Here is an 11050-nt window from a genome sequence, read left to right on the forward strand (position 1 = left end):
TGGAGAGACAGGGCCTCTGAGTCATCTTTATGCATTCGACCTCAGCAGAAAGAAAGCAGCTGTCAAATTCTAAAACGTGCTTTGTAAACCTGAGCAAAAGTTCCCTGGGACGAGAGATTTCTTTCTTTGTGGAGCTTTCAGAGCTAAGAGGGCTTCTTACATATCTACAAAACCCTCAAGAGTTACTTCCAGCTATCTTGGTGTTGTTAGTAGGGAAGATGTAGTCCCCATGTTTCCATGAGCCTCCAACATCACCCTAAATATGAAATCCAAGTCCCTTCCCTCCCCCCAAAAATGTTAATGTGCATTCTATGCATGCAGCTTCAAGTGAAAGGACTATTGAGTGAATGTCCTGGCCCCATTGTAAGTCTCAGACCCCATCACCACCAAACTCATACTACACTGAAACACTGGGATCCCCACTGCTGTTACCATCTTATCTTTTGATGAGTTTCTTGGTAACAAAAGGAGAAAAAGTACGACTGGGGAGACGATTCAACTGGTAAAGTATTGGACTTGCATGCTTGAGGTTCTTGGTTGATCTCCAACAATGAATATACCAGAGTGATGCTCTGACCTGCCTCTCTGCCTCTGCCTTTCTCTCTCTCTCTCTCTCCCTCCTCCCTCTCCGTCTTTCTCTTTCTCTCTCTCCTTCTCTCTTTCTGTCAGAAGCTTCCTGGTCAGTGAAACAATGTTGCATATGTCTCTCCTTCTCCCTATCTCTCCTTCTCCTCTCAATTTCTCTCTGTCATATCCAGTAGTAGATACGTAAATAAATAAATGTTTTAAAAAGAAAAAAGATGGGGGGCCAGGTGGTGGTGCACCTGGTTGAGCGCATATGTTACAATGCACAAGGACCTGAGCTCCAGTACCCAGTGCCCACCTGCAGGGGGAAAGCTTCACAAGTGGTGAAGTAGGGCTGCAGGTGTCTGTCTCTCATGCTTTTCATCTCCCCTTCCCCTCTTGATTTCTGACTGTCTCTATCCAATAAATAAAGATAATAAAAATCTAATTTATAAAGAAAAAAGAAAAGGACAGAGAATTTCTTCTTCAATAAAGTTTCCCCTTGGAAATGTCAGCAGAGCCTCTACTAAAGAAAGTGTCTGGTTCCTGTCTCAAAAAGAATTTTTAGCTTAATAATCCAATCTAGTTGAACTGACTCTGGGCCTATGATATAGCAGCTAAGATTCAGGAGCAGTTCTTCCTTCTTTTTTTTTTAAATTTTTTTCATTTATAATGTTTAAAATCTTACAAAAACTAACCTCTGCTGCACAAAACTACAAGGTAAGTTCAAGAGCTTTCCACAGGAAGTCTCAATTGTAGCCATATAATAGGGATAAGAATAGAGCAGCTTTACCTAAAATGATCTTAATGAACTCCATCCATCCTTCCATTGTCACCCGCTAGAGCATCAAGTAATAGGTGGGGTGATAATTGTCCCAGTGTCAACCCTCCCAGTGTGTGGATGGAATCCAGTGGACTCTGGGTCCTGTGCCCTTCTCTTTTTCCTGAGAAAGTGCCAAAGGCAGCCTGCCAGTCCACTCCTTCCACTTAGAGAATCAAGTAGTTATACATGTGCATGATATCTATAAATGACCTCACTGATCTTGAACACAGGCAGCCTCACATTAGAAGCCAGCCTTCTCTGCACTTATCCTATACACACTGAAATGAGCAAAGAGGTGATGCAGTAACTAGCATTGGAGCATTGGACTTAGAAGCATAGGTTCAGAGTGGTATTTCGGCTCTCTCTCACTCTCTTTTCTCTCTCATGTTAATAAATATTTTTAAAATTTATTATCTTTATTTACTGGATAAAGACAGCCATAAATTGAGAGGGGAGGGGAAAACAGAGAGGAAGAAAGACAAAGACACACCAGCAACACTGTTTCACCACCTGCAAAGCTTTCCTCCTGCAGGTGGGGACACAAACCTGGGTCCTTAAATGTTGTAACATGTGAACTCAACCAGGTGCACCACCAGCTGTAAATAAATCTTTGTAAGAAAGAAAAATATGCAAAGGGGACAAGGAGCAGAGGCTGTATGGTCAAGTCCACCTACATATATTGTCAGCAGCTAAGTCTGAGTTAACGAGAGTCCAAGTCGTCAGAGTCACCATTCACATGTGGGCTAGAGAAGAAGAGAGCAAGCAGGGGCATTCCACATCTCATTTCTTATTCTTTCTCCTCATGCCCTAGGCCATAACAGGGATGGCCATCGATAACCACCTACTGGGGCTTCGGGAGCTGGCTCGGGACATGTGCAAGGAACGTCCCGAGATGTTCACAGATGAAACATACCTGCTGAGCAACCAGTTTATCCTCTCCACCAGCCAGGTACAGGCCAGGCATGGCCGCCTCCTTACAGAGACCACTCAGCATAACCAATAGGTTTTCTTTTTAAAAATATTTATTTATTATTGGGTAGAGACAGAGAAATTGAGAGCGGTGAGGGAGATAGAGAGGGAAAGAGACAGAGATACACCTGCAGCCCTGCTTCACCCTGCAGGTGGGGAACCAATAGACTTTTCTAAAGAACTCTGTGATTGGGGCCAGGTGGTGGTGCACCTGGTTGAGCGCACATGTTATAATGCACAAGGACCCAGGTTTGAGCCCCCGGTTCGCACCTTCGGGGGGAAAGCTTTGTGAGTGGTAAAGCAGGGCTGCAGGTATCACTCCATCTATCTCCCTCTCTATCTCCCTCTATTCTCTCAATTTCTGGCTGTCTCTACCCAATAAATAAAGATTTAAAAAGAGTAAGAAGAACTATGATTATGAGCTTTCTTGGAGTAAGGCAAACCCTGGCTCTGCTTCTCACAAGCTATGCTGACCTCAGAAAAATGATTGAGATGCTCAGAGCATGAGTTCCCTCATTGCTTAAATGGGTAGGATCACAGACTTTACCTTACAGAGAATGAGGCAAGCAAGAAGAATGCTTGCTCCTTCTCAGTTATCTGAGAGGTGCTGTTAAATAATGGAGACCACAGGCTCTGAGATCTGGTCAGCCCAGAGCACAGTCCTAGGTCTCCCACCTGCAGTGGTGCAGGTAGAAGGGCCAGCCCAGAGTCTGGTATGGGCAGGATCCTCCAAACAGGTCACCATCATCCTTGTAAAGAGCCACTGGGACCAATGGCAAGAGATGAGCTGCCAATCTAGCACCTTCTAACCAGAGCTACAGGCACACTCATCTGCTGGAGGACCACTGTCACAAAGACTGACTTAACTCCATTAGAGAAAGGCAACAGTTTAGGAGAGAAAATAGTCCCCCCACCCCCACCAACTGTCAGATTACTAAAACTCTGCCTCATCTGAGCAAGGCTGGGCCCAGGCAATAAAAGGGGCTGATAAAGTTGTGTTTGAGGATAAAAGCCCACTCAGTAATTTGATTTTGTCATTATGGCAGTGTGAATAAACGAGGGCAGAACACAGCAACATAAATTCTTCAGGAAACCATCCGTGAGCAAAAAGTGCTTCAGAACGGCTTTATGGCCTTCGGCTGTTGCACGGCAAATTTATCTGACAATGAGGTGACTCTATTAGTAAGACTAATGGCTTGTTCTGCCCCATTAAAATGGCCAGGGACATTTCTGAAGGCCCAAGCACTCAGTGCCAGTAACCTGTGGGTTTAAAACAAACTCTGCCTTGCAACTGCTCGACTTTGCACAGTTTCCCTGCTAGGGTCAGCTAATAAAATGAATATGGGATGTGGCCATGTGGGTTTCCCTCCCCCACCCCCATCAACTGAAAATGAACATGTATTGCTTGAATGCCTTTTCTTGGTGGGTGACCAGATCAGAAACTCTCACACTCTGAATTCAAAATTTATCAGGAGTGTTAACTGAAATTCCAGCTGACGGCAATCTTAGAAACGCCCATGGCTGGGTAATTGCCCGTGGCCAGGCTGTGGGGAGAAGATCAGACCAGTCAGGCAGTACTGACAGTAATTAAGGATGTGGGGGAAATCAACAGAGAAGATGGGCCAGATTTTCTCCAGTTCATAAATTACTCTCTCTGGGAAGCCATCAGACTCTTGGGTGCCACCAGGGTGCCATTTAGTAAATTACTCTGATTGCCTCAGTGCCTCAGATGGCCCCCAGGTGAAGGAGAGAGTCAGCCCCAGACCTAACACCAGGTCACCCTGGGAGCTTGTGACTCCACCAGTTGAGCAGATTTCACACAAGGGAGTGGCAGGTGGCCCCTCTTCCTTCCGTGTTAAACAGTTAGCTGTGTTTGTTTTTATGGCTTTGGCTGTGGCCATCCATGCTGAAGCAATCAGTTGATGTGGTTAATTTAGCCAAACACTCAGGTGAAAAACAGAGATGCAAATATCCCACCTGGCCTCAGGGTTGTTGGAATACCCTGCATTCTAGCAGGCTGGCAAGTTGCATTCTGGAGCCAGCAGTTTCTCACCTCTTCTCTTTTCCAAGGTGCCCACAACCATGGAGATGTTTTGCTGCTATGGTCCCGTGGTGCCCAATGGATATGGTGCCTGCTACAACCCCCAGCCAGAGAGCATCCTTTTCTGCATCTCCAGCTTTCACAGCTGCAAAGAGACCTCTTCTACGAAGTTTGCAAAAGCAGTGGAAGAAAGCCTCACTGAAATGAGAGACCTCTGCAGTCCAAGACAGCCCACCGCAGGCAAGCCACTCACAGCAAGTGAGAAAGCAACAAGGCCCAGCCAGGGACACTAACCTTGACTCCTGCTACTAGGTTTCACCTCCCCAAACCCAGCACTCTACTGCTGCCAGACCCTGACAAACCCTTGCTCCCAACATTCGCCCCAGCTTTCTGTAGCTCTCCTTTCCTCAGGACCCAATGCACAGACCATATGGAGGCATCATACAAAGATGAATAGGTGTGTGTGAGGGTGGAGAGGGATGTATCCCCCCCCCCCCAACATGCTTAGCAATCATTCTTCTGGCCTGTGCATATTAGAGAAGCCCAGCCTGGCTCTGTGGTGGCCTGGGTGAGGTAGGGAAGTTCACACTGGCTTCCCTCCCAACCCATGGAAGCTTAATAGTCTAGTTGCCTTGTACAGCAGGACTGAGCATGTCCAAGTCATGCTTTTGCTCAATGAAAGAATGAGTCACCCTGTTATATGCAGTGGACCTAAATGAGTCATGAAGAGGTCATTACCTCTTTAGGGGAGAAGCCTTCGGGTGCAGATTGAAAGCAGTCTGATCATGGCATTCAGAGTGGCCAACATTGAGCCATACAGTCCTGTAAATACCCCTTCCCCCAACACCCCTGCCACACACACACGTCAGGTTCATTTGAAATGTAGAAATATAGTGGCCTGGGCCCACACACACTTAATCTCCTTTCACCTCCCTGAGATGGCCTTCCCTTGAAGTCAGAACATCTAGTCTAGCTATTCTAAAAGGGAAATTTTTATCTGCAGTTGCTCTATAGGACTTACTGTTCTCTGCTGCCCCAGAAGCAAGAAGACCTTGAAAAGAGAATTCATATCCACTTGCCCCCAGGCCCTGCCACTTGCACTTTATTTTCCTGGTTGCTTTCCCATCCCTCTTCCCATGAAATGTCCCCCTAGAAGCCATCAGAGCTGCTTTACTGTGGAGAAGAAAGGATTAATTTGGGGGTGGAGGGAGGACCTCACTTGTTCTTTGTTTGTTTTGTTTGTTTATTTTTTAAAGAGACTGTTTAAAAAAACCACTGTGACATTAATTTCAGAAAACAGTTCTAGTGGCCCAAGCAAGACACTCTTGTATGACTGGTTTTCTTTATGGAGAGGATGGTTTACAGGGATTGCGCCTAAATCTTACCCACATGAAGGATCTCAGAGTAGGGCTCTCCTGTGGGTGGGGGGGTGTGAGCAGACAGTTGGTGGGGTGGGGGGTGGGGGGATCAGAGGAATGAATGACTGAGCCTAAATCAGGGATGAGCGGGCCTAGAGGAGCCTGCTGAAGAGTCACAGAGTCAGAGTTAAAACCATCTGGAGAGTCTGAGATGATAGAAATATGAGAGGCATTTCCCACTGGGGCACATTTTCATGGGAAATATAAAAGGGGAAGAGGGTGGAAAAGCAACCAGAAAATCAAAATTGCAAGTAACTGAGGGAGCCTAAAAGCCACTTGTCTGTCCTTACTAAATGATCACAGTCCAGACCCAAGTTCCCTTCTGGTTTCCCTGCATGGGTCCTGGCAGGCAGAGAGCTCTGGTTTGGGGAGCAGGCAGCCTTACTGACCTTGGTCAAAAGACTTAAACATGCAGAGACTCACTTGCCTCCATTGTCAAATGAAGACAAGAAGATCCTAACTTTGCAAGCCTGGACTAGGGATTATGTGTGTATAGGGTTTTGCACCAATTGGTCAGCACTGGAGCCCACTGTCAGAATGAGGATAGTGTTAACCCAAGTGGGTACAGTTGGGGTGACTTTGTTTTAAGCTTCACACTGACCTTATAGAATCAAACACATCTATTATTGTCCCAGGTTAGGGAAAGGAAACTGTATTCAGATATTACCCATGCACGCTGAGGGCTTTTGCAAAGTATAAGTGGAGGATGAATGGCAGGAGGGAAACCTATTCTCTCTGAGGAAGGGGCTGGAAGCTGGTCTTCCCCCTCCAAGATAACATGGGTGCATGGAATCTTTATGCAGTGACAGTGCTGAGCCCTGGCTGTGGGCCTCTCCAGTAAAGGAGACTATTCCAAGTGTCCCCAAAGAGATGGGAGAGGAAACCTGGAGACAGCCATTTCTGGACAACGATGCGTAATAAAAAAAAAATGTATGTGGCTACCTTACAATACTTACTGCTAAGTTGCCAAAATATATAAAGTTAATATTTGAGTTCTATTTTTATAAAAAACAGTTCTAGATTTATGGCAATATATGTGAGTATTTATAGTCTTTCATTTTAAGTTATGGTTTTGTGCTTTAAAGAAATATATGTATGACTAAAGGATTGTTATATTCAAAGCACTATATTCAAATTATTTAAAGACTCTAAGTCATTATTCAATAAAAAGTGATGCCAAGAAAAATGTCACTGGTCATTGTTTTAATTACAAATGCCATAAAAAATGTTTGGTGAACTATGCTGGGTCAATAACTCATTTTTTTCTTGATTTTTGTAAAAAAATGTCTTTTTCCTTTTTTAAAAAAGTGTTTTTTTCTTTAGTGGAGGGATTAATTGTTTATAGAGAACAGTAAAATACAATAGTTTGTACATGTATAATATTTCTCAGTTTTCCGAAAAGCAATTCAACCCCCTCTAGGTCCTCCTCTGCCATCATGTTCCAGGACCTGAATCCTCCACCTACCCCAGAGCAATACACCAAACCCAGTTCAAGTTCTGCTGCATTGTGTTTTCTTATTTTTCAACTTTTTAAAAAATTATTATTAGTGCTTTAATAATGGTTGACAAGATTGTGGGGTAAGAGGGGTACAATTCATGTGAATGAAAAGTCATACAATTCCCACCACCAGAGTTCCATATCCCCTTCCCTCCATTGGAAGCTTTCCTATTCTTTATCCCTCTGAGAGTATGGACCAAAGGTCTCTACGAGGTGCAGAAGGTGGAAGGTCTGGCTTCTGTAATTGCTTCTCCGCTGAACATGAGCGTTGACTGGTTGATCCATACCCCCACCCTGTTTCTATCTTTGCCTAGTGGGGTAGGGCTCTGTGGAAGTGTGGTTCCAGGACACATTGGTGAGGTCGTCTGACCAGGGAAGTATTTTTCAATGTCTGTCTATGAGTGAGATTATCCCATAATCATCCTCTTTCGGACTTATCTCACTTAACATAATTCCTTCAAGCTCCATCCAAGATGAGGTGAAGAAAGTGAAATCACCATTTTTAATAACTGAGTAGTATTCCATCTTTTCCCTTTTATTAGTGATTTAAAAGATTATAATAGGGGTATAAGTCTACACCATTCTTCCTACCAAAGGTCTGTGCCCCCACCCCTCTCCAATGGTAACCACCATAGTTCTCCCAAGGTCATGGCTATAGCATATATATATATATATTCTTTTTTTCAAGTTCATGTCTTTCAATTCTCTATATTCTACCTATGAGTGAAATTATCCTGTAGTTGTCCTTCACTTTCTCACTTACTTCATTAAGCATAGTCATTGCTAATTCCATGTATTTAGTCCCAAAAAACAAATTATAGTCTTTTTTAAATTACTGAGTCATACTCCATTGAGTATATGTCCCATGACCTTTTTTCTTATTAGTGATTTCACACTTATTTACAAAATTATAAGATAACAGGGGTATAATTCCACACCAATCCCATCACCAGAGTTCTGTGTCCCCACTCTCTCTACTGAAAACTGCAGTGGTCACAGGTATGGGTTGAAAAAAAAAATATATATATATATTCCCCCACCATGGTCTTGCCTTCTCTTCCTTTCTAAGTTACAACTACACCTATTACTACCTCTGAGTTTTGTTTTGTTTTTCATAATTTCCCCCCCCCCATTTTTTGGATAGGACAGAGAGAAATTGTAAGAGGAAGGGAAGATACAAAGGGAAAGGCAAATACCTGCAGACCTGCTTCACCACTTGTGACGTGACCCCCCCCCGCCGCCACAGGTGGGGAGCCAGGAGCTTGAACCAGGATATTTGCACAGGCCTCTGCACTGTGTACTATGTGCACCTGACTCCCATTTTAAAACCTTTTTTAAAAAAACTCATTTTCCTGTGTCTAAGATGTGTCAGCAACAACGGAAAAATCTTAGAAGACAAGGGAAATGAAAGAGAAAAGAGAGGAAGGAGCATAGTCTCTCCTGGTATATGGGATATCATCACGCATGGAAGAAAAGGGTAGAAAGGTTTCCTGGGGTGTTTATGAGACAGACAGAAGACAGGGCATTGTCTCTGCTTGTCTATACAAACATGTGTAGACAGGATGGTGGCAGGGGGAGCACTGAACTTGAAAAAGGGAACCCAATTATGTCACTGTGTTGCTAGGGATTTCAGATATCTCATTTCACCTCCTTATCCCTCAGTTTGCTCACCTGCAAAACAGAGAGGTTGACATCAGTGCCATCTCCAAAGTTGCAGTGAGAGAGCAAGTGTTATTTGTTGTTTTAAAACTCAGGAAGCAATGGAAAAGCCTAGTATTTTTGTTGTTGTTATAGGCTCATGGGTATCCTGAGTATATGGGTTCCTTCACCGTGCACAAACCATAGATATTCCAGTATACAGGAGCCCGCCCAGAGCCACAATACTCTACAGAAACAAAAATGTGATTCCTCCTAATAGAAGTCCAAATGCTTTCCAGTTAGACCCTGAATGAAACTCTCAAGTCCATAGCTGGGAGACTTGTAAGACAGCTCACACCACCACACCCAAGTTCAAACCCAGTCCCCACCACAATAAAGAAACTTCAGTGCTATGGTACCTATTTCTCGCTTCCTCTGCTTTCCTCTCTGAAAAGTTGACTGAGATCAGTGAAACACCAGCAACAACAAAAACAAATTTCAACAAAAACAAATGTCATAACTGGAGATTATTAATTTGAATGATCAGGAAGCAGAAAAGGCACTACCCAAAAATGTGGGAGCTAGGTGGAGACACAACTTGTGAAATGCAAAAGGTCACCATGAAAAAAAAAAAGATTGAAAAAAATGTGGCCAGTTGGTGGCACACCTGGTTGAGCGTACATGTTACAATGTGCAAGGACCCAGGTTTGAGTCCCCAGTCCCCACTTGCAGGGGGAAACTTTTGCAAGTGGTGAAGCAGTGCTGCAGGTGCCTCACTGTCTCTCTCCCTCTCTACCACCTCCTTCCTTCTAGATTTCTGGCTGTTTCTATCCTATAAATAAATAAAAGATAATAAAAATTTTTTAAAGATTCAAAGGTTACCATTCATGAGGGCCTGTGTTCAAGTCTCTGGCCCCCATTAATAGGGAGGAAGCTTCAGTAGTGGTGGAGCAGATTGCAGGCAGGTATCTCTTTTTCTCTCCCCTTTTTGGATCTAACCAAGTCAAAATGAGGTTATAGTAAGCTGCCTAATATAGTTGCTAGGAAATACGGATACACAAGTAAGTATAGGAGAAAGGCAAAACTGAGAAGACATGATGAGGAGGGTGATGCTACTAGGCATAGAGGGAGTATGGAACAAAGTGTTTCCTTGTGGTCCTCAGAAAGAAATAATCCTGCCAATGTCTTGATTTAGAACTTGCTTCTAGAACTGTGAAATAATAAATTTTTGCTTTGTAAGCTACCTGGGTTATAAATTATGTTACATTAGCCCTAAAAAAATGAATACAGAAAGAATTGGGCTTAAAAAAGATCAATCAATCAAACAAACAAACAAAAAACAGGCTATGCAAAAGACTACTATGCATTGAAGTGGATTCCCTGAAAAGGGAGAGTGTAGGACACAAGTGATATGTGAAGAGACAATGGGTCAAATCTTTCCAAAAACAGATTAAATGATTTTAATTTACAGTTTCAAGAGTCTCAACAAATCTCGGGGAAGGAAGGAAGGAAAGAAGGAAGGAAGGAAGGAAGGAAGGGAGGGAGGAAGGAAGGAAGGAAGGAAGGAAGGAAGGAAGGAGGCAAGCTATGCTTAAGCATCGTACAAGTTACTCAACTTTTGTCTTGTAGCCACAAATACTGCATTTCATAGGGATGGTAAATTTTTAGGTTAGTGAGGTAACACAAAATTACACACACACACACACACATACACACACACCATTTGGCCAGTATAACACCTTACACACACTTTTTGTAGCTGCTTGTAAATACTGACCTTTGTTATCATCAGCTCTTGTCAGATCTGTTTACCTGCCTGCATGCTAGAGCAAATCCTCAAATGACCACACCTTTTTTGCGTCATTTGTGGTTACAGAATGGGTGGCACAGGCATCGGGGAATGGGGTGTTCCGCAGGGGACTTGGTATGATTAGGACCCCGGAGGAGCTCGGTGCTCCCACTTTCACAGGGTTCCTCTGCCCACCTGGAGCCCCGCCTGGAGCCCCGCCCCCCTATGCAAGACCACACCTACTCCCAAGGGCCAGAGGAGCGGTTGCCTAGCAGTGTGTGTTGTGCCACAGCAGGGCAGGCAGCCCACC

General features: G+C 44.0%; 1 protein-coding gene across 1 annotated transcript in view; it reads left to right on the plus strand.

Moving 5' to 3' along the window:
- CHAT (choline O-acetyltransferase) overlaps positions 1 to 5796 on the plus strand; it is a 58902-nt gene extending 53106 nt beyond the window's left edge. Inside the window, exons 13-14 of the mRNA XM_007526485.3 lie at positions 2199 to 2336; positions 4427 to 5796. Coding sequence (XP_007526547.1) covers positions 2199 to 2336; positions 4427 to 4690 — 402 coding nt within the window. The 3' untranslated portion in view covers positions 4691 to 5796. The remainder of the gene's footprint in view (positions 1 to 2198; positions 2337 to 4426) is intronic.
- The last annotated feature ends 5254 nt before the right edge of the window (positions 5797 to 11050 follow it).

This window comes from Erinaceus europaeus, chromosome 1 (genome assembly GCF_950295315.1).
Source record: "Erinaceus europaeus chromosome 1, mEriEur2.1, whole genome shotgun sequence".
NCBI lineage: Eukaryota > Metazoa > Chordata > Mammalia > Eulipotyphla > Erinaceidae > Erinaceus > Erinaceus europaeus.